At 30.8% G+C, this 21,239-nt stretch overlaps 1 protein-coding gene across 2 annotated transcripts; it reads right to left on the bottom strand.

The window, feature by feature from the left end:
* Positions 1–977: 977 nt before the first annotated feature.
* On the bottom strand, positions 978–19,712 carry LOC122507379 (E3 SUMO-protein ligase PIAS3). Of its 2 annotated transcripts, XM_043620049.1 has the most exons (9): positions 19,368–19,712; positions 9,213–9,379; positions 5,236–5,334; positions 3,148–3,304; positions 2,662–2,958; positions 2,464–2,565; positions 2,043–2,283; positions 1,555–1,968; positions 978–1,419 (listed from the first exon to the last, which is right to left on the bottom strand). In XM_043620049.1, the coding sequence occupies exons 1-9, from the start codon at positions 19,389–19,391 to the stop codon at positions 1,199–1,201; spliced, it is 1,722 nt and encodes a 573-aa protein (XP_043475984.1). In that variant the 5' UTR covers positions 19,392–19,712; the 3' UTR covers positions 978–1,198. The 2 variants fall into 2 exon arrangements, with proteins under 2 accessions (XP_043475984.1, XP_043475985.1); XM_043620050.1 differs by lacking the exon at positions 9,213–9,379 and having other exon boundaries at positions 19,368–19,710.
* Positions 19,713–21,239: the final 1,527 nt, after the last annotated feature.

Raw genomic sequence — 21,239 nt, 5'->3', positions numbered from 1 at the left:
GAGCTTTTTGCACACCTCTAATAGGTTTCATGAATTACAACTATGGATTTAAATAATGTTATATTTTATTAAGAGAAAATGAAATCGATGGCTCCTAAATGAAAACACATTATTCGCGACAGAAATTATAAAAACACGTAACTCACGAAAACAAATAGAAAAAGCGTTATTCATCTGAAATCGTTTTTAAGGCTATTTTTTAAAAATTTTGTTATTTATTTTAAGCGAATATAAAATGCCAAATAAAGAACTTTTATTATTTAAAGTTAATTTAGCTTTAATAAAACAATTTTATTTATCTACTTGTATTTTTGCAATTAGTTTACACTTGAAAAATAATAAATATTAAAAATTGTCACACATAGCCTTCAAAAAACTGTCATTTTAAATAAGCATATTTTCTATTTGTTTTCGTGAGTTACATGTTTTATAAATGCTCTCGCGAATAATGTGTTTTCATTTAGGAGCCATCGAAATGTGGTCACAATTGTGGATTTATCAAGTTTTAAATTTTATTATTGTTAAAATATAATATGAAATTATTTCATTCCAAGTTTTTGAATTTAAAACTAAGTGACCGGCTTTACTCCGACTTCAGGTAAATCTTTTAGATGTACTTCGAAAAAAAATGTACTTCAATTGCATCAAAAAAACTTACCTAAATAAATTAAGACTGAAAGTAATGATTGAAAAACTTAAAAATCCAAAGAATGTTTTTTTCTGACATCTTTAAAAACACTTGACCGCCTCTGAGTACCTCTGACTGTATGTTAACAACATAAGTTGAATGTTAAGTACTATTCACAGTACCGATATCTCCATCTTAAGTTGAGTTCATAGCGTACGACTTTACCCCGGTCTCCCCTCCGAAAACAGAATTTCACAGTGAGCAGTGAAAAGGACAGTGTTATCTGACTATGAAAACATTGAAAACAGTTTAGGTACTACTTTACTTGGTGCACAATGTACTAATCCTGTGCGATATGAAAAAATAAACTTTATTAAATGTACAATTTATTTTTTCCATACAGTTAATAACAAAAATTTAGTACGAAATTTAAAGAAAATAACTTGAACGTTTAATTGTTATTAATACAAATCAAGTTGCGAGAATGTCGTTTTACATATAGCTTAAAATACATTTGAAAAAGTATATTTATATTTTGGTTTCCTTGAATTCTTTTAATTCACTGAGTCTTTACTCTAAATCTATAATCATAAGTTCCGGAGAATCACTAGTGCTGCTGATTGCATTGTGAGTAGAGGATTGAACCTTTTGTGGCGACGACGAGAGAGCAACTTTCTTATGTGACACTGAAGAATGAGAATCACTTTCATCGTCTTCACTGTCTGAGATTAAGTCTATCACAACTGCTCGCTTCTTTTCCTTCGGTGTTGGTGTTGAAGGATTTGTTTCGTCTGCAAAAATATCGCAAAACATAAGTTATAATCGAGTATGTATACAGTTTATAAATAGTATATTAATAATATCGACAATGAATTTGTATCACGATGAATAAAGAGAGAGAGAGAGAGAGAGAGAGTCAAGCTTACCTAAATCAACAGTATCCACATTGACTTTTTGATGTTTTACACTCATCTCTATTTTATCAGTTTTGTCCTTCTCTTTCTCCTTCTTCGGAACCAAATTCTCCCAGGAACCATCTTGCAATAATTGAATTTCATTAACTTCTGACAAAAGTTTACTGGAACTGAGGACTTCCTGAAAGTAGCCATCGATTACAAGGTTATCATATAATGCAGCTTTATCACAAACTGGACAATTCCATGTTGGCTTGCGCTCATTCATTAGTAGAAAGAGCGATGCGTCGAAGCATTGTAGATGTGAACACGTTGAAGCTCGACAAGGCGTACTCATTCGCATTTTGCCCAAGGGACACGCTAAAGATACTCTGAGCGAAGTAGTTGCTATTTCACTGTCTGCATCTTCATTCAATTTTTCTTTGACTGAAAGTAAAGGAAGATTTTGTTTAATTTAATTTAATGTCAAAATGCCGAACAACTCATTGCGCATTACTTACTTAGTCCTCTCGTGTAATCAGAGTGCCTAACGCCGCGACTCTTGAGCCTCGTCAACAACTCCGAACTTGACAATTTCTTTACCAAGTAGATGGCTATTGCATATCTTCTGCTATAGTCTGCCGACCATGTGACGCAAATTTGATTGCCTACAGTGGGAGATAATTTTACTAAAGGACTAATATTGACAGGTCGTGGAGGTCGTTTCGGTTCCACTCCTGGTTTGTTGGTTGGTATTGGATTCTGAAAAAGAAATCTGCAATCAACTTCCTACTCTGACTGTCGCCACATTTCATTTCACGCCAAGTTATTTGAGATGTAATTTTTCTATAAAATTTTATAAACCGACCTACAGATGGATACGGCAGTTGGTTTAAATATTCTTAGACTGCAATATAAAACAGTAAATGAGAAGAAACTTACCGGTAAAGGGCATATTTTTCCATTCACTTTCACGGCTATGTTAGGAGGAAAATTATCCTCTTGTTCACATGATGTTTCTTGCAAACAAAACCGCATCTGTACCTACAAAGAAAATTCATCCAAGTATAAAGAGGTTAACTCATTAAAAATTAAGATAGTGCTCAGAGTTTCAAGTTACTTAAAAAATATGAAACTTACTTGTACTGTGTAATCCATTTTACTCCCTTGGCGACAATCACGTGAACTGGCTATGTCAGTCGACTGTTGTGGAGTCAAATGGAATATAAACGTACTTTCTTGCAACCTGCTTGTTCCTTGAGGTGTGAGACTAGAAGGCTTCAGCAATTCGCCAAGAAGGTCAAAAAACGGCAACTTTCTAAACTTTACATCTGGATGTACTGGATACTGATTAGGTTGCTGCAGTTGTAAAGATGATTGCATGGGCAACACTTTTTGAGGATAAGGATATGGGTAAACAGCTCCTGCTGTCCGTTGCTGTGGGGAAACGGAAAATGCTAAATTTTTGCGAAATGTTCTTCACCAACATGAATAATCGAGTAACTTTAGTAGTGGCCATTACAATTTAAAAGCTTACTAAAAATATTTGATATTGTTAAAATTTGATTTAAGAAAAACATTGAAATAACTCTTGAATTATAGAAAGTAAATGTTATTTAATTTTACCTGAGGCGTTACACTCGTGTAACCAGTAGGTTGATATACAGGATTAGATCTTGATACAACTTGAGACTGTGGCAAAGACGCCTGGTGAGCAGGAGGCAAGTCTTTTCCGGAATTCACTGAGGCCTGTTGTTGGCCCATTGCCTGGGCATGGCCTTGTCTACAACAAATAAATGTAAACTAAACATTGAATTACAAATAGAAACTTAAAAACTTTGAATTCTTGTTTATGACGGTTGATGAGGACTCAGTAGTAACCACCATTTATCAGTATCACAATGATTGTTCTTTTTATATGAGTAGCTAATTTGAATCAACTATCATTTCACATCGGATTTCAAGGATGCGGCTTGGGTCAATTTAAACTGGACTGCAAATAGACTGCAAATCAAAGCAGACATTGTGGGAGTTGAATAACGGATTTAATTTTGTATTTCTTGAGCAAGGAAGTAATTCTAGTAATTCATCGCGAAGAGATGATAGAATTTCCAAGCTGGCTGCCTTCTGGAAGACCAAAGGTTCGCACATTTCTCTGTCTTGCACTGGCTTTTAAATTTGAGCGGATGGGAAGAAGAACTCGCGATCACAAGGGATAATGCCAGTCAGGTAGCAGTATGTGGTCCAGAGGCTCTTACTGCAACATGACTGATATTATCTTTTGCAACCGTGCGCTGGGCGAGTTATTTTTCCCATCCTCTCATTTGCTCTCATTTAAAGCCGTGATATTTAGTGCGCTGAAAAGCTTGCTTAATTACTTATCCAACCATATTGTTACCCCGCCGATGGTTGTTTACTACCAAATAACATTAATGTTATGGGTAGGCCTGTGGGGTATTGAAAATCCATAACCGGTTTTCTCTTTTAAAACCAAAATCGGTATTTTTAAATACCATTTTATTAAAAAAAAAAAAAAAAACTGATTCAAAAAAATTTGTTTTATTACAAAAATCAGGTTGTTTATAAAAAAAATTTCTTTAATAACTGATCGGTTAAGTAAAATATTAAATTTTTTATGTTTAAACTTAAAAATGTAATATGCACACGAAGAAACCTTTAGGTCGTCTGCTTAGTGTTGCATTCGAGCGAGAAATTGCTCGAAAAAGTCCGAAAAAAACTAAAAGTAAATAAGATAGGAAAAGGCAGGAATGATTGTATAGGGAACGGTGGTCTAGTACCCGTGTAGAAATTTCGCTATGGCCCAGATCAGGGACAGATCGGGCCTTCCCTATTAGGGAATGAAACACACGGCCGATTGTCGCCCGATCTGGCCCAGGTCGGGCCGTGTGTTTCATTCCCTAATATGGCCATAGACAATCTAGTGACTTTGACCTATTCTCTCCCTCCATTTTGTTTTTTCCACTCTTTCTAACCTGTTAATTGAAGAGAGAGAAAGAAAGAAAATTGGAGGGGAGAATCACAAAGAATAGGTCGCCACCAGATGGCGTATTGCAGTTTAGCCGTTCCCTATATACAGACTTTGCTACTTACTTATTATTATTTGTTATTTATTTTTCCTTTTACAGTTCGACTGTTAACATTTTTTGTTTCTATTCATTGATTTTATTTACTATTCTTACATATTAAGGGTGCGCTGTAACACAGTTGTATACGCGAAAACGACTCTTTAGCTTTTGGAGCAAAATATCATTAATTGAAATTAATGTATTATAATAATCAAAGATATGTAGTTTATAATTATCATAAAATTTATCAAAGCAAGATTTTCTTCCTTATTCAACCGTATAATGTACAAAAAAGCATTTATAATGTTAAGTGCTATACAAAAGTAACCCAACAAATTTTGTTACAGCGCACTCTTCACTATGATCTGGTCTAGGAAAACGGGGCTTAGGTGTCAAAAAATCATTTTTCACTTTTTTGCCGATTCGGATAGAATTTGAGGCCTATTCCTTGACTTCCCTGATCGGTGGACACTCAGTAAATATCAACGTTTACATTTCTCGACGTGCTTCTAAATAATTGCTACAATGTAGTTATATAATGGAATATATATTTAAACTAAAAATCATGTAATATACAATTACAGAATGAAATTTAATAGTGAACTCATTATTTATCAATTTTACTTACCTAGTATAATAATTACGGGAATGCATGTTTTGATCGATTGAATTTTCAGTTGAACCACCACTTGGAATATATGGTTGATGAGTAGTCAATTGATCAGCTCTACAAAGAAATATTATCAACGTTCAATATTGGTAGAAATTTGCAATATACTTAAGTCTAAGAAAAAGAAAGACTTAAAAATCTATATTAAAGAATTTAAAGACATGGTTGATAGGTGTAAATGAAAAGAAAAAGTCTGAATAAAATTTGAGTACTTATTTTTAAGAATTTGAATGAAATGACCTATTAAAAAATGTGAATACTGTCGAAAAATATAGTATTAATAGTTTATATTGTAAAATTTTAAAAAATAGAAATTGAAAAGAATTATTAGTTAGAACCAAGTTTAAGAATTGTCTCAAACTACTGACACTCAATATTTAATGTATTCAATATGTATAGAATAATATTTAGCATGATAAACTAGAAACTAATTCATAATGTCCCTCCGATTACGTTTAAAGATACAGTAGAACCTCGATTATCCGAGATTCCGGATTATCCGAGGCACTAAACATGCTCGGATAATCCAGAATAACTCGGATAAAACGGATCGAGCGACTAAATTTGGAAAAAAAATGTTTACAAAACCACTATTTGCGATCATTGCATTTCAAATTTCGTCCATTTTTGTCGTTTAATATTATTCTACCACTTTAAACACATAAAAAATAATTTAAAATTTTGAAATTTTCATTTGTTCCGTGTTATCCGAGTTTTTGATTATCCGAGCCACCTCTTCCCCACATTACCTCGGATAATAATCGAGGTTCTACTGTATATTCAATCCAGGCAAACCGAGGCAAACGCGCATTGAAAATGTAAGGGTGAAATCACTAGGATAGTGATAATATGTATAACTTGATTTTTCAATTTAAAAATGCGTCGTTTTCGGATCTATGTGAGTTCACCCTCAAATTTAAATCGTAAACTTTAATGAGATGAAAAGAATGGAATATCAATATGTGCAAAGTCAAGGCGCCGTTTCATTTAAGCTTATAAAAGCGTTGATAGAAAGCAAAGTCTTTTATGAAGCGGCACCTCACGGCACCTTCATTAGTTGTTTTTAAATGAAAAGAGTTGACGCTGTCTTAAAAATATCACTAACATTTTTTAAAAAACTCAAAATGTACATAACGTAATTAATTGACATAAAAAAATACATGTAATATATAAGGTAAAATTATCTGTACGTCACTGACTATGGATAATTATTTCAATTGTAAGTATTGTTAATAAGTTAAATTCAATTTTATGTTAAAATGTGATTAGACCATTTGGATGATCAAATAGAAATGAAGATTTTTCAGTAAGTAAGATACTCTGTTGACGCTTTATCAAAAACTTTTACCCTCTTCTGCGTTTATTAAGAAAACATAACTTTAAAACTAAAACATGATTTTTAATGTAAACTAAAATATCATGAAAATTCATTTCGAACAGTTTTGGAAGATCTGGATATAAACAATTCATAAAAAAATATGTTAAGTTAAAATATTTTATCCAATCTTTTATATTATTAAAAATATTTTCTTTAAAATTATGAACAGAGTAAATATTATGTACCATCTTCCTCAAAATTTTGATGAAACTTAACAATGCTTAGTGATTGAAGTGCACGCTCATACACAAAAGATTGTGCAATTCTAGTTAGGCCCAAGAAACATATCTCCAATAAAGCAAAATTTTTAACCACTGGGAATTGTACGCACTTCCTTAGGCGTTGAAAACCTAATTGCAGGATATGAACCTTTAATATCCTGTGTTAGTGCTATTGAAATTAAGTTTTCGATTATCATATATAATTAAGTATAGATCTTTAAATAATAATTGCATTTGAAAATTTCATTTTAATTTTAATTTTATTTAAGACCCATAAATTTCATGTTACAGATTGGGAGCAGAAATACATCATCCGAATTGAAAATTGAAAATTGAAAATTGAAAAAAATGCCATCTCAGATGTGAAATTCTTGTTTATTTTAGGTTGATTAAAATTTTTATATCTGAATTCAATTTTAAATTTTAGATTGTAAGTTTTTATGATTTTTGCTTTTTTGTTATACTTTTGTCAACCTAAAATAAAGAAAAAACGTTGACATTTGAGATGGCAAATCTTAATTCGAATGGAAACTTTGTGCCATCAATCGACGAAATATTTATTCAATTTATCTATACTGATAAATTTCACGCACATATGGATTGCAAGCGTTCCATGCTAATCTGGAAGGCGGTCTTGCTTAAAAGGCGTGACACACTTATGTTGTAAGACTTTATACTCAAACTCTAGATTTGGTTTTAGCCTGTTGGTCCTAGTGAAGCAGTAGTCAAACAAGCAAGACTAAAACTATTCGGTTTGCAGTAGTTGACGCACGCCTGATGTGACTACGGGTCCTTTTTTAAAAATTTCAAATTTTCACATTTACTATATAATAAGTTTTTGAAATAAATTTCGGGAAATTAATTAAGTACTAGAAAAAGACCATTTCATCCAAATGTCAATAAGGGTAATAGAACTTTCTTTAGACTTTTTCTTTTCATTTTCTTTTTAGTGTACGAACAACTTTTTAAACGCTCAGAATCAGGGATGTAAATATAATAAATATAATTTACGTGGAGATTTGTAAGTAATTAAATTATGTTATTTACATTTTGAGTGATTTGACAAAATATTAATAAGGTTTCTGAACTGGCACCCTTTTGGCCTTTGGTGATACTCTGATGGTACGATCCCATATGAACCGAAAGCGAAAAACTGAAAGCAGAAAACCATGAGTGCAAGAATAGGATGGATTAATAGATCCATCTCTCTCGCTCCCATGATTTTCCGCATTCGGTTTTACACTTTCTGCTCGCATGCAAATCTCATGCAAACCCTCATTGTGAGTGAAATATCCCAAACATCTCAAGGTGACTTCAGATTGCGGATTTCTGAACGACGCGTTGAAACCAATCAACGTCAACGTTCAGAAAGTAGCATTCTGGAGTTTCGATGAAACCAAAAGAAAGATCATGTTAAAGTTTACGACGTACGAAGAAAGTCAAAAGTAAAAATGAGAGATTTTACAGTTTTTAGATAGGTAATTTGTTTGTGCTTTAAAATGAAAAATGCAGTAGGAGAAAAATAAGAAGAAAGGCAATGAGACAAACAGAGGGCTGGGAAATAATGTCCAACTAATGATGTTTAATGTTTACCTTATTAAACAAGTAATCTTAAAAAAGATGTCGAAAAGATGTCAAAAAGAGTTACTGATCTTTAAAAGTACGTATTTAAAATTTTTAACAAAAATGTGAGTTTTCACCAATTAACATTTAACCAAATAATTGTCAATCAAGAGAAATTTCCTCTGATTAAGTTTCACTAGTATGAAATGGCAGTTGAATAACAATTTGGTTAAATGTCAGTTGGGAAATAATCATGCGTCCTGTTCGTTTTCAGAATGTTTTATCAGTTTAGTAGAAAAATGTATACAACCTAAAATATGAATTTCAATGAGACTTAGTAGATAAAGTATAATTTAGTAGATAAAGCATATTTAGGTATTAAATAAACATAATTCTCTGGCCATGTTCTTTAATTACTCTTTTCCTTCTGGTCTCACTGAATTTTTTGCTTTGAAGCTGAATGAAGGGCGTTTTAAAAAATATGATGAAAACAGAAACAAATTGCAAATTTAGGACGTTCATTAAAACCATTCCAACCTAGCCAATCGAATTGGAACTGTGAAAAGTACTATAAAGTACTACCAAACTATAAGCAGGCCTGACACTAAATAAGTGTAGTGCATTAAGTTTACATCCCTGACTCAGAACACTGAATGCGACTCTGTATGGACTCTCAATTTGAAAGACTAACACATCGAATCGACATTGCAATATTGCGCTTCTGAATTATTAGCCACCCAGTAATAAGAAAGTCAAATAAGTTTTACTCTTACTGTATGGTTTTATAAAGTTCTCGTATTTTTAGTTGAACTGGATGTGATCTTAGTCTCAAAAGTTCCAAGGCACGTGTTTGTAATTCATTTTTGCGGCCTGATTTGTTTCGCCCGGCGAATCCCAATAGCATCTGCAGTTCAGATACTCGAAAACTTAACACCATATTCTACAACAAAATTATCCAAAGAACAATCTCCGTTAATCTCTTAAGGATTACATTGTCAGAACTAGCAAATTATAAACAAATAAAACTTATTATTATTATTATTATTATTATTATTAACAGAAACCATAAGTATAGAAATAAAAACAAGATTTTCAAAAAGAGAGAAAACAAGTTCTTTAAACTTTTAGATCTTAAATAGAGAAAACATTCATTTACTTATACTATCTTACTAATAAAAAATTTAAAAAATTCAAATTTTAACCATTTCGTGATATAATAATCTGTCAACTAAAGTCTCAATAAGTTGTCAAAAACGTATTACTTACTTAAAGTAAGTAACTTCTAACTCGTAACAATTCAGACAGTAATTTATTATGTAAATAAAAAAAAGATAGATATAAGAAGGGCTTTCAATGCCAAATCGACACGTCATCGAAATTGACACTCTTAATTTGGCTTGTTTTAATCTTCTTATTAAGATTAAGCAAAAAAGAACTCCATGATTTTTCCAATTTTCTTAATAAGCCGCAAGGATGATATCAATTTTGAAGAATTTTTCTCATATTTAAACTGTTACAACTTTGTGGAATTAAATACCTGTCACACTGAAGTCAAGTTGAAAATGGAGTAATTTGATGTGATATGTATTACAATGAAATAATGTAAAAATTGAAAACAATGCTTCTTAATTTTCCTATACTTTAAAGATTATTACACTAGGGTCAAAAAGTTTCAGTACATTTAGACTGCTTACATTTGAATGCTCGCTTTACTTCAAATTCAAATATTTTTGTAAAAATGGGTGTAAAAGCTATCAAACTAGGATTATTTTAAAGTTCAATAAAATTGGAGTCAAATGGGCTAAGATATAACACATTTAATCGTGTAAATATGAAAATATAATTCTTTAAAGTTAGAGATTCTTTTGTGAGAATAGCGATTTTGAAATTTTGACTTCAAGCGAAAGAAAATTCTTTTTTAACTTTGACAGTTGTACAATATAAAGTATAAATTCCATTCTTTAATTCTAGACCAAAATCATTAACAAATATTAAGTATTTTCTTCAAATTCTATAAAAATAAATTCTTTTGCTCTAAATTTTTCGAAGAATATAAATTGCAAATTCGTCGTTTCTTTTCATTTGTTTTATTAATTAACTACACTTTTGTAAAATTTAAGAACCTCTTGATTGTAGGAAATTTAAGATATTTACATCTCTTTTCTTATTATCTTACAAATTTTAACTCTGTCATTATTACTTATTTCATTTCTATGTACCATATTCTTATTTTACAATAACTAAGAGATAAATATTTTTAAAAAATGTGGTTAATGGATAAAACAAGTGAACGGAAACGACGAATCTGTAATTTTAATTTATATACTTTTAAAAATTTAGAGCAAGAGAAGTACTTATGTATTTTTTATAGAATTTGAGGAAAATACTAAATATTTGTGAATGATTTTGGTCTAGAATTAAAGAATGAAATTTGTACTTCATATTGTACAACTGTCAAAGCTCACAAATATTTTTTCTATAATTGGCGTTCGCTTAAACTCAAGATTTCAAAATCGCTTTTTTCACAAAAAAACTTGAACTTTAAAGAATTATATTTTTATATTTACATGATTAAATTGGTTATATCTTAGCTCATTTGACTCCAAATTTATTGAACTTTAAAGTGATCCCTGTTTCATAGTTTTTACACCTATTTTTACTGAAACATTTGAATTTAAAGTAAAGCAAGCATTCGAATGTAATCAGTCTAAATGTACTGAAACTTTGTGACCCCAGTGTACACTGAGAAAACATTATACTTTATTCAAATAGAAAAATAATTTTAAGTGATTTTGTTTAATTGAAATTAGTTTACAAGCTTAATCCCAATATAAAGAAAATTTCTGCTGCTTTGATTCAAAAATATTATTTGTTTCAATAATTATGTTTAATTCAAACATATTTTCTGTTTTGATTTCCACAAAAGTTATGTTTGAATCAAACTTAAAAGTTGATTATAAATAATTTAAAATCAACCATAACTTATGTTTGAATTAAATATATTATTTCTTTAAATGAACCAATTTAAGTTTTAGTTTAAATTAAACTTGAATATGTTTGACTGTATAGCAAAGATATTTTATGTTTGATTTCAACAAAATATGCTTCAATCAAATAAATCGTTTTCTCAGTGTACATATATCAGGATTATAGTTTATGGTTCTTTCAAAAATGGTTTCTCTTATTGAAAAATAGATAGAAGGATTTGTATGAAAATAAATTTTAAAAATTTTCAAGTTGCAGTCACAGCAGCTAGTCTAATGCTTCTTCAGTTCAACCGTGCTTCAACAAACACGGTTGGTGTATGATTACACAGGTCAACAAAAAAAGACTTACTTTTTTTTATGAGATATAAATAATATATCCGAATGGTTTCCGATGTATTTTTGGACGCTGAACACGATACCGACTTCCAAAATTGCCCATCACATCAGGATTTTGAGAAAAGTGGGGGTAAAGACCCCAAAAACGTGCGTTTTTGAGGGTTTTCAACATTTTTTTTTCTCTTTAACCTGACGTGTTGGAGACTTCCATAAGGTCTTAAATTAAAGCTCATGATGTGCACTACAAGACCCATATCCATAAAATAAAAAAAAATAAATTTTTTTTTCAAAAAATGGGGTTGAAGACACAAAAAATGTGTGTCTTTGGATTGCTTTAATAGACTTCTTGCAATTGCTTAGATTCGCTTAAAAAAGGTTACTCGGGGTTTTTGGGGTCGCTTATTACGAATCCGATATTAGTTTTCAAAATGGCGGAACCAAGATGGCAGATGTAAAAATTAATATTGCTTGCATTCGCTTGAAAATGGTTACTCCGGGGTTTTTGGGGTCGCTGATTACGAATCCGGTAGGGGAGAGTGGGGCAAGACGGGGTACTTAAGGTTTAAAGCGCAAAAAAACGAAAATTATCGAATATATACTTTATTATTATTTTTAATTGTCATCTTTGGGAATCAGTCTTTCGTAAAAAAGGCGTACAAAGGCCATATGTTTCTTAAAAAAGCTTATAATTAATAATATTGAAAAAATTGCAAATCTCCCCATCTTGCCCCACCGGCGGGTAAGATGGGGTACTCAAGAAAGCAACCTATTTCTGTCGACAAATTTCACAAGTAAAGGTTGCATCTTCATCTTCATGCATAACTGCAGTGAGCCCATTGGCCGCAGACAAAAAAAGCAGCCCAGCCTTCATTTGAGTCTAAATAATAATCATTACAATAGAGACTAGGTGTATTTTCCACTTTACCATCGCTAATTGATGATTTAACCATACAAGCTTTTTCTTTTTGGTCACTCTTATTTTATTCAGTCTTGATTTTAGTAGTTTTCTTAACTTCTCTTATTTCTCTTTTTTTTTTGCTTAATTTGTGTATCCCGTCCTGTCCCACTCTCCCCAACCCCATCTTGCCCGCACCTACGAAATTGAATAAAACGATTAATTACTACAATTTACGATTCAACAAAAAAAAAAAATATATGCTTCCCTTCTTCTGTAACCCTTGACAGTTAGAAAAAAATTTGTACAGTTCATTAACTGTTATTATTAAGTAATAAGCACCTCCTAAAAAAAGTGAAAAAATGACAAGAAAATCGTCAAAAACAGTTTTTTTAGTAAAACAGATAAAAGATTTGTTCTCATGGCTTTTAGGTTTTGTAAACAAGAAACTATCGTCTCGGTGCAGTATTATGTAAAATATAATCGCGATTGGTTAATTCGTTTGTTAAATAAGGCCGGTACCCCGTCTTGCCCCACTCTCCCCTATTTGAATTTTTGAAAACTAATATCGGATTCGTAATCAGCGACCCCAAAAATGCCCGAGTAACCATTTTCAAGCGAATCCAAGCAATTGCAAGAAGTCTATTAAAGCAATCCAAAGACACACATTTTTTGTGTCTTCAACCCCATTTTTTGAAAAAAACTTTTATTTTTTTTTATTTTATGGGTATGGGTCTTGTAGTGCACATTATAAGCTTTAATTTAAGACCTTATGGAAGTCTCCAACACGTCAGGTTAAAGAGAAAAAAAATGTTGAAAACCCTCAAAAACGCACGTTTTTGGGGTCTTTACCCCCACTTTTCTCAAAATCCTGACGTGATGGGCAATTTTGGAAGTCGGTATCGTGTTCAGCGTCCAAAAATACATCGGAAACCATTCGGATATATTATTTATATCTCATAAAAAAAAGTAAGTCTTTTTTTGTTGACCTGTGTTACCACTGAAGAATCCTTGACTGTCGATAGATGAACAAATTAAGAATAAAACCGTTTTTGTCAGATTAACCCTAATGTGTCAGGTAATGGTTAATAAGAATCACTAAAAGTATACTCTAATTATAAAAAGATGTTGATTATTACTTGTGGTTATAAATAGTTTGATTACTTATTAAAAAAACATCACTATTTCGTGATAAACATAAGCGTGCAATCTGCTTTAGAGATTAGGTGATATATTGGCACAAATATTCAAAATACGTATAAACAAACAAATAACCAAGAAAAATATAAATAGAAAGATAATTACTTACAATCTGTTAGTATTGTTTTCAAGAAAAACTTGTTCAATACTTGAAAAATACATTCGTACATTTCTTCGTCTTTTGAAATTTATTCCAACTAATAGTTAATATGTAACAAAATTTACTTAATGAATAGTAAACTGTAACTGCATGCACTTAAATTAGTATAAATCTCAAAGTAAAACTTGCTCCATCTATGGGTCCAAATATAATAATCGTATTATTATAGGATCAGACTATACCATCAAGAATCTAGTGATTGTGCTAGCAACTGTACTTTTACAACCTTTTTTTAGCAGAGTCTTCTCAAACCAAAAATACACGCTTTATCAGAAAGTTTTTAAATTATCACATCTAATTTTAGTTTAAACATTTTTTTAATTGTTTCAAGTTGTATAAAAATATTGTAGCAATAAATTTCTATTTATCTATTTTTTATTTAGAAATAATGTTAATGTAACTATTTTCTCAAAATAATTCTAAAAATATCATGGAGTTCTGTTTTTTAGGATACAAAAAATTGAAAGAAAATTAGGCCATATGAAAAATGTCAACTTTAATGATATGTATAGTCAACGTGGACTGACATTTATATTAAAAAGAATAAAAATAAAGTATAATAAATTCCTAATAAAAATAAATAATCGACACTGTGCTTCTAAATTATAATTTTATTTTTGAAGATGGCTTTTTCAAGAATGTTGACAATTTTGTGGTCTTCTGCGACCTATATGTATGAGAATAAATTGACATTCGACAAATTTCCCAAGTCAAAAAATATGACTGTTTAGAAATATGATTTAAAAGTAAAAACAGGTAAATAATAATACTAAACATAACTTATTTCATTGCAACTAAAAATTCATAAATGTTTTGGAATAAAACTAAAAGAGCATTCTCCTAGCGTCTCGAAAAGTTTAACTGCTTGGCTATTATATGAAACGCACGAATCGCGAGGTAATCCCAGTAAGAGATTGGACAATCACAAATGGGAAGAAGCAATGTTTCAATTTCATAAAAAATTTAAATTCAAAATTTAATTTCCTAAATTCAGTGGGTGCTGATATATTTATATTTTGCTTTCTCATAGAGGAAGGATTGTATTGGCGAACATTTTCGATTGTGATTCTTTGACATAAACATAATTCGAAGTAAGTTCACCTCAGGATTCCAAATACAGTCCGTGTGTATGTATTAACATTTCATTAGTCTTAATATCTCAGAATCAGAATTTCAATTTTCAAGTTCAATTTTTTTAAATTTTAGGGACATGAAATGAGAGTATTTTCAGCCCATTTCATAAAGTTAAACTATATTTTTTTCGAAGCTTTAATTTTGTAAAAAAACGTTTTTTGACCATAACTTTAAAAAAATGTCAGGACATTGATTGGCCCAAGGTTTAATAATTATTTACCCTATTTATGAAAAGTTATTCATATATTTTAATTATTATTATTATCTTCATAAGGAAGCAAAGTGTTCATGAAATGACCACAAAGAGAATTACAAAAATATACAACTTGGCAGCGGTTTTTAATATTCTTTTAAATTAAATATAGTATTTAAATAAATAATATTTTTAAAGTAGTGTGCATTTTCTGCACAGTTATACTAAATTAAACTTATAAATTATATTACAATAAACAAAGTTATCCAAACTTAACCTACTTCAATTAAGCATAAATTGTTCTCAGTGTGTCAAAAAACTTTTATGCCGTTATTTAATTAATATACCTTATAAGAAGAATTTTTAAGAACTGAAATACTTAAATTCTTAAATCTAAATCTACCGATCAATAATGTTGACACTCGTTGGGCCACAAAATTTTGAGAGCCAGTACAAATTCTGTTTTAACAACGAGGACAACTCAGGGTTTATCTGATGTTTACATTATTGCATTGGAACTTCCAGAAAAAGATACAATAGTTTGAAAAATTTCTTAAAAGGAAACTTAAACGTCCCTGAAGTAAGCGACGACGCTCAGCATCAAAAACTATGTTTTAGGGTTTTTAGAGATGAATATGTCACTAATTTCAATTCTTTTATTCACCTCGCAAATTAAAAATATGTACAGTGCATTTTTTTAAGCATTAAACACCTTAAACTCAATCGGCCCACCTCGGGACTTCTTACACATAATTTTTAAAAAAGTTATCATTTGTTTAAAAAACAGCCTTTTTTAAATTGCTGATGATTTAAAAACAGTTTACTTTTCTTCTCTTGACAACATTTTTCTAAATTTCATAGTTTTAGTTCTAGATAATTGAAAACACTAACAGGTATAACTTCAAATGTGGACTGAAATTTAACGTGGAATCGCAGATGTATAATAGTTTTTTTAAAATCTGTTAAAGAATATGACTGAAATTGAAATTTTCTGCAGATTTTAACGAATTACCGGTCATAAATCCGACCCTATTGAATTGAATTGATTACCCAATCCTTTTTCTCATGTCTGACATGCGACATCATTTGTGAACATTCCAATGTTTAGGAATTAATTGAAATTTTGAAGCAATCTCCAAATTTGGCCACTGGTTCTTTAAGGGTGCAGGAGCAGTTGTAAAATCCTATTGAAATATGCCTATTTTTAGGTGCCATTTTCTCAGCTCCAAATGATTGTTTTTCATCAAACTTTTTTCTGCTGATTTCACATACAACGGTCTAAAATCTGATCGTTCGATAAGGCCACATTTTTATTTTTAAATTTTCTGTGCCATTTTGAAAAAATAATTACTCGTTTTCTTGGTTCTTTTAGTTAAATAATCAAATAACTTTAAATAAACTAATTTATTTGTGAAACTGAACGATCAGATTACAGTCCATTAATGTACAATTATTTAAACAAAGAACCATATCCGTTAAGTTGTTTTCGAGCGGTTATTATTTTTTCAAAATGCCACAGAAAATTCAAAAATAAAAATTTTGCTTTATCGAACAATCAGATTTTAGTCCTTTGTATATATAAAATCATCAGAAAAAAAGTTTGATGAAAAATAATCATTTGGAGCTGAGAAAATGGTACCTAAATATAGGCATATTTCAATGGGATTTTACAACTGTTCCTGACTCCTTACATAACATTAACTTATCTTCTTTCCACAGAGAAAGAAAATGTTTAGGGAAATATTGATAACTTGTTCAGCAATCTTGGATAACTTTGCCATTTAGTTAGCAATATTTCAGTTAGGAACTCGTGTGACAAAAGTGTGGAATGTGCGATCTGAACACAGAAAAACTTTGTTCTAAAATATAACGAATATTTTCCAAAATATCCAATAAACACTGAAAAATTTCTCAGGTGGTTTTGTAACAGCTTCGGAATAACTCTTCTTGAACAAAGTTTTTCCGTGTAGAGGCTGTAATGATTTAAAAGAAATCTATAAGCAAACAGTATTTGAAGAACACGGAAAAAAAGAAATTAGCTGCAGCAGTAAACATATGTTTGCTGTAAAATCTCTGAAAATTAGCTACCACATCTAAGAAGTTTGCAGTGGCAGCGAACATGTTAGCTGTGACAGCAAACATTAGTAAAAATTTATGCGAGTTTGCTGTCATAGCGAACTTGTTTGATCTCACAGCGAACTTTTTCGCTGTCCCTATAGCAAAATGTTCACTGCCACAGCAAACCCTTTCTATGCGTGATGGTGAAAATGAGTGATTTGACGAGTGCAAATTTGCTGCATTTCTCCAACGCCTTGCGAGGAAAAGGTTTCTACGTGAAATTATTATCATTAAAAACTTGTATTTTAAGGAAATCCAAAATTTACAATAAGATTTTAAAAAATAAAAAATTTTGATAGAAAATAATAGCACTCAGGGGTCATTTAATGTGTAATTATGTGTAATATATTTAATGCTTTGAACTTGTCTTCAAAGATGTTGAGTGACATCTTGTGAATTTGTGATTCACTTTCGACACTCTTTTCAGAGGAGCTGAGAAAAGTTCTACTTTCGCCCCGCTTTCTTGACATGAAAAATAGTATCAATAATACCTTCTCATGTGATGAGAATGTAAAAAGTCAAGAAATAGTTATTGATTTCGCTACTGTAATAATTTTTTTTCCAAAAAACTGACAATTATGTAAATTAATTCAATAAATGTTTTAAAAATGTGAGTCTTCAATAGCAGAAAAATAATTACAAAAAATTAAATATCTTATAATATTTCAACACCATTTCGATTAAAAACAAATTTTTTGTTTATTTTTGAAAAATATTGCGACAAGAGGTACCTTATCATCAACAATTTCAGAATATGTTTATGTTAGTTTCTGCTTCATTAAAGGTTCGATTTTTATTTCTAAAATCAGAAACAATTTTTACTGAATATTCTGCCCACTCTTTTTTATCACTACAAATTTTAAACCTGGCAAATAATGCTACTGAACATTTTGTCACATATTCTGTAAATTTTTTAATATTACTTTGACCGGCGTTAGAATTATCACATTTATGGCTATTAAATATTTTCACTACATTTAAAATAAATTTAAAAAAATTCTTACTTTGGGAGCGTTCACAAATGATGTCACGCAATTTTTCGGGATTTTAGACCCCCCCCCCTCCTCCCTGTCACGCAATTTCATGCAATTTCCCATGTAAAAATACATTGTGTCACGTTTAGTAGAGACGCCCCCCTACCCCCAAAAACGTGACATCATTTGTGAACGCTCCCTTTACAAGTAAGTTTTATTTTTAAAAAGACATTACAAATTTAACATTTTTTTTTATATCTTTTATAAAAGGTAATACAGTTTTAAAAACTTTCAATGTCTTAAGAGGAAAATATTTAAGTCAGTGATTTGGAAAATAAAGAGATTTCTGCAACAATAAAAACGGGACATATGCACAACCACGAGTTGTAATTAATTGGACATGTTAAAGTTACACTAAAGAGAGTATTACGACTTTTATTTCGTTCATTCCACTACCCTTTTTTCGATATCTCAAATCGTCCATCTAATGAACCGGTATTTCAGTAGTGAGCCAACATTGTTTTTCTTCTCTACAGAAACCAACCCTCCTATTATTATTATTATACCTTTAGAGACCCAGGATATTCGAGTGAAAATTTCCAAATTTAAACAACCGTCACAGGACTATTTAATTATTAAACAATTTGTTCGAATACTAAATCTAAATAAATTCTTTAAAACTTGGCAAGCAAGGTATAATAATATCATTGAACAGCCACAGAAAACAATTGCAAATATTGAAATAAATACTTTTCACAAGATAATACTAAACAGAATTAAAATTTAAATTAACCTTAAAAAATGATTCCCATTGTGTGATATGCAAATTAGTAAGATTTTAGGAATATATACTTACATGTTCAAACATTTTGATATTTAATTTTTTGTGAATAATTGAATATTAAATAAGATTGCTTTGAATTTAACTCACCTCCAACTCCTCCGTCTCTTGCATCTTCTTGGACTTCCTTTGAGGCGCCGTTTTGGTGGATTATAAATCTGTTCTTACACACAATAGTTATTATAATTCTTAATAAACCGCTAAAAAGATAGGTGTTGTATTCAAAATGAATGTCGAGTTATGAAGACAGTCACTCGTACACGAAATATATTCTACTCCGAAATGCAAACTTCTTAATTACTACAATAAATAGAACACTTTAAAAGTTAACTTATTTTACGAAATTAAAGAGAAACAAAAATTTAAACAACTTAGAGTTTCCTCCAAAAGAAATGAATTTATAAAGATGGCTGCAAGCTGCAAATACTGTGGGCTTAAAGGCGAGTTTACATGTTGACACGTAAAAGCTGGTTCACTCGACCAGGTTAAAAACCGGCTAAAGCTGCGTTTACATGAGTGCTTTTAGGTTGAGTCCACAAGGGGTGTTTTCAGAAGTTATGGTACGGTCACAGCTCGGCTGCCAATCGCAATTGGAGTAAGAGAGAGAAAACAAAATTTGAATTGTCTGACTCTCCTACTCTTATGTGTTACACTGTAAAAAATTCTCATGTAAATTTACTACGTCCGACGTAGGAAAAGAAAATCACTACGTCAAGCGTGTAATTTTACAAATGGCTGATCATTTGACATAACCTGCATGTTATTTTACATGCTCAATGTTAAAATGGGTTGCTTCAAATAGCGTTCTGTTCAAAAACATGCCGCATGTAATTTAACTAATGCGTAATCTGTTAAATAATACTAATTGAAAACACTAAAATATATATACTAATAATAAAAACACAAAAAAGGCAAAATGTCGGTGTTGGCAGTTCACTTTATTTTGAGCATGTGCAAGCATCCATATAATATATTTAACTCCGCGCTAAAGGAAAAATACACGCGGCATGTAATCTTACATGCAATACAACGTAAATTTACGTATCCGTGGTAACTTTACATGACCATTGTAAATTCACAGAATAAAGTAAAAAAACAGACGAGTGTAATACAACATGCTGGACATAGTGATCAAATTTTCCTACGTCGGACGTAGTAAATTTACACAAAACTATTAAATTACATAGTCATATAAAGTAAAATTATTAAAAATAGTAAAACTACTTTGAAACTTAGTAAATTTACTACGTCCAGCCTATAATATTGCTGTGTAAAATTACATTCAGTATGTTTTAATACACCAGAATTTTTTACAGTGTACCATGATAACCTGCAGGCAGGCAGGCAGCCAAGGTGAGACAGTACCTTTACTGTCGGGGTGCGACCGTCTGTACCAAAAACATAAGGCTGGAGTCCCATGGTAGCTATTTGCGTTGCGTTTTGTAACTAGGCCATGAGTGCAAATAGAGCAAACATATATCTCTGTCTCTCTCACACTCATGGCCTAGTTACAAAACGCAATGCAAAACGCCACGGAGTAATAATAAGGAGACTGCTCTCCAGCGTATCCCCTAGTCAAACTGGTGCCAGATTTCTGCCTTGGTTCACTGAGTAGTAATGACTTTTCAAAAATAACGCGCATGTGCAGTTTGCAACTATCTTCGTCACTCTTGAAAGAACGATGAGAGAGATCATTATTTTGACGTGCGAGTTGGAAAGTGTGGTTATGAATATAGGAAATGTGTGAGTAGATATTAATTATATTAGCATTATAGCGATTATAGCATTATATTATATTGTATTCATTCACTTTATCATACAAAGAAAAGAATTACTCCGGTTCGACAAAAATAATCTTTTTATTAATATCTACTGACACCTATATTACAATTTATTAATATTATAATATATTGTACTTACTCTTCTCTTTGCAGTTTGTTAATTAATATTTTTTCTTATTTA

This window comes from Leptopilina heterotoma, unplaced genomic scaffold (assembly GCF_015476425.1).
Source record: "Leptopilina heterotoma isolate Lh14 unplaced genomic scaffold, ASM1547642v1 Lhet_47, whole genome shotgun sequence".
Lineage (NCBI taxonomy): Eukaryota > Metazoa > Arthropoda > Insecta > Hymenoptera > Figitidae > Leptopilina > Leptopilina heterotoma.
This window is presented reverse-complemented; position numbering and strand designations above follow the sequence as displayed.

What these genes read in the sequence shown, in the direction of transcription:
- LOC122507379 (XM_043620049.1), bottom strand. Translation starts at nt 19,391, where the DNA reads ATGCAAGAGACGGAGGAGTTGGAG. An exon ending in TGATTACACGAGAGGACTAA is followed by an intron (nt 1,969 to 2,042) that starts GTAAGTAATGCG and finishes CTTTACTTTCAG; the next exon opens with TCAAAGAAAAATTGAATGAA. An exon ending in TGTGGATACTGTTGATTTAG is followed by an intron (nt 1,420 to 1,554) that starts GTAAGCTTGACT and finishes ATATTTTTGCAG; the next exon opens with ACGAAACAAATCCTTCAACA.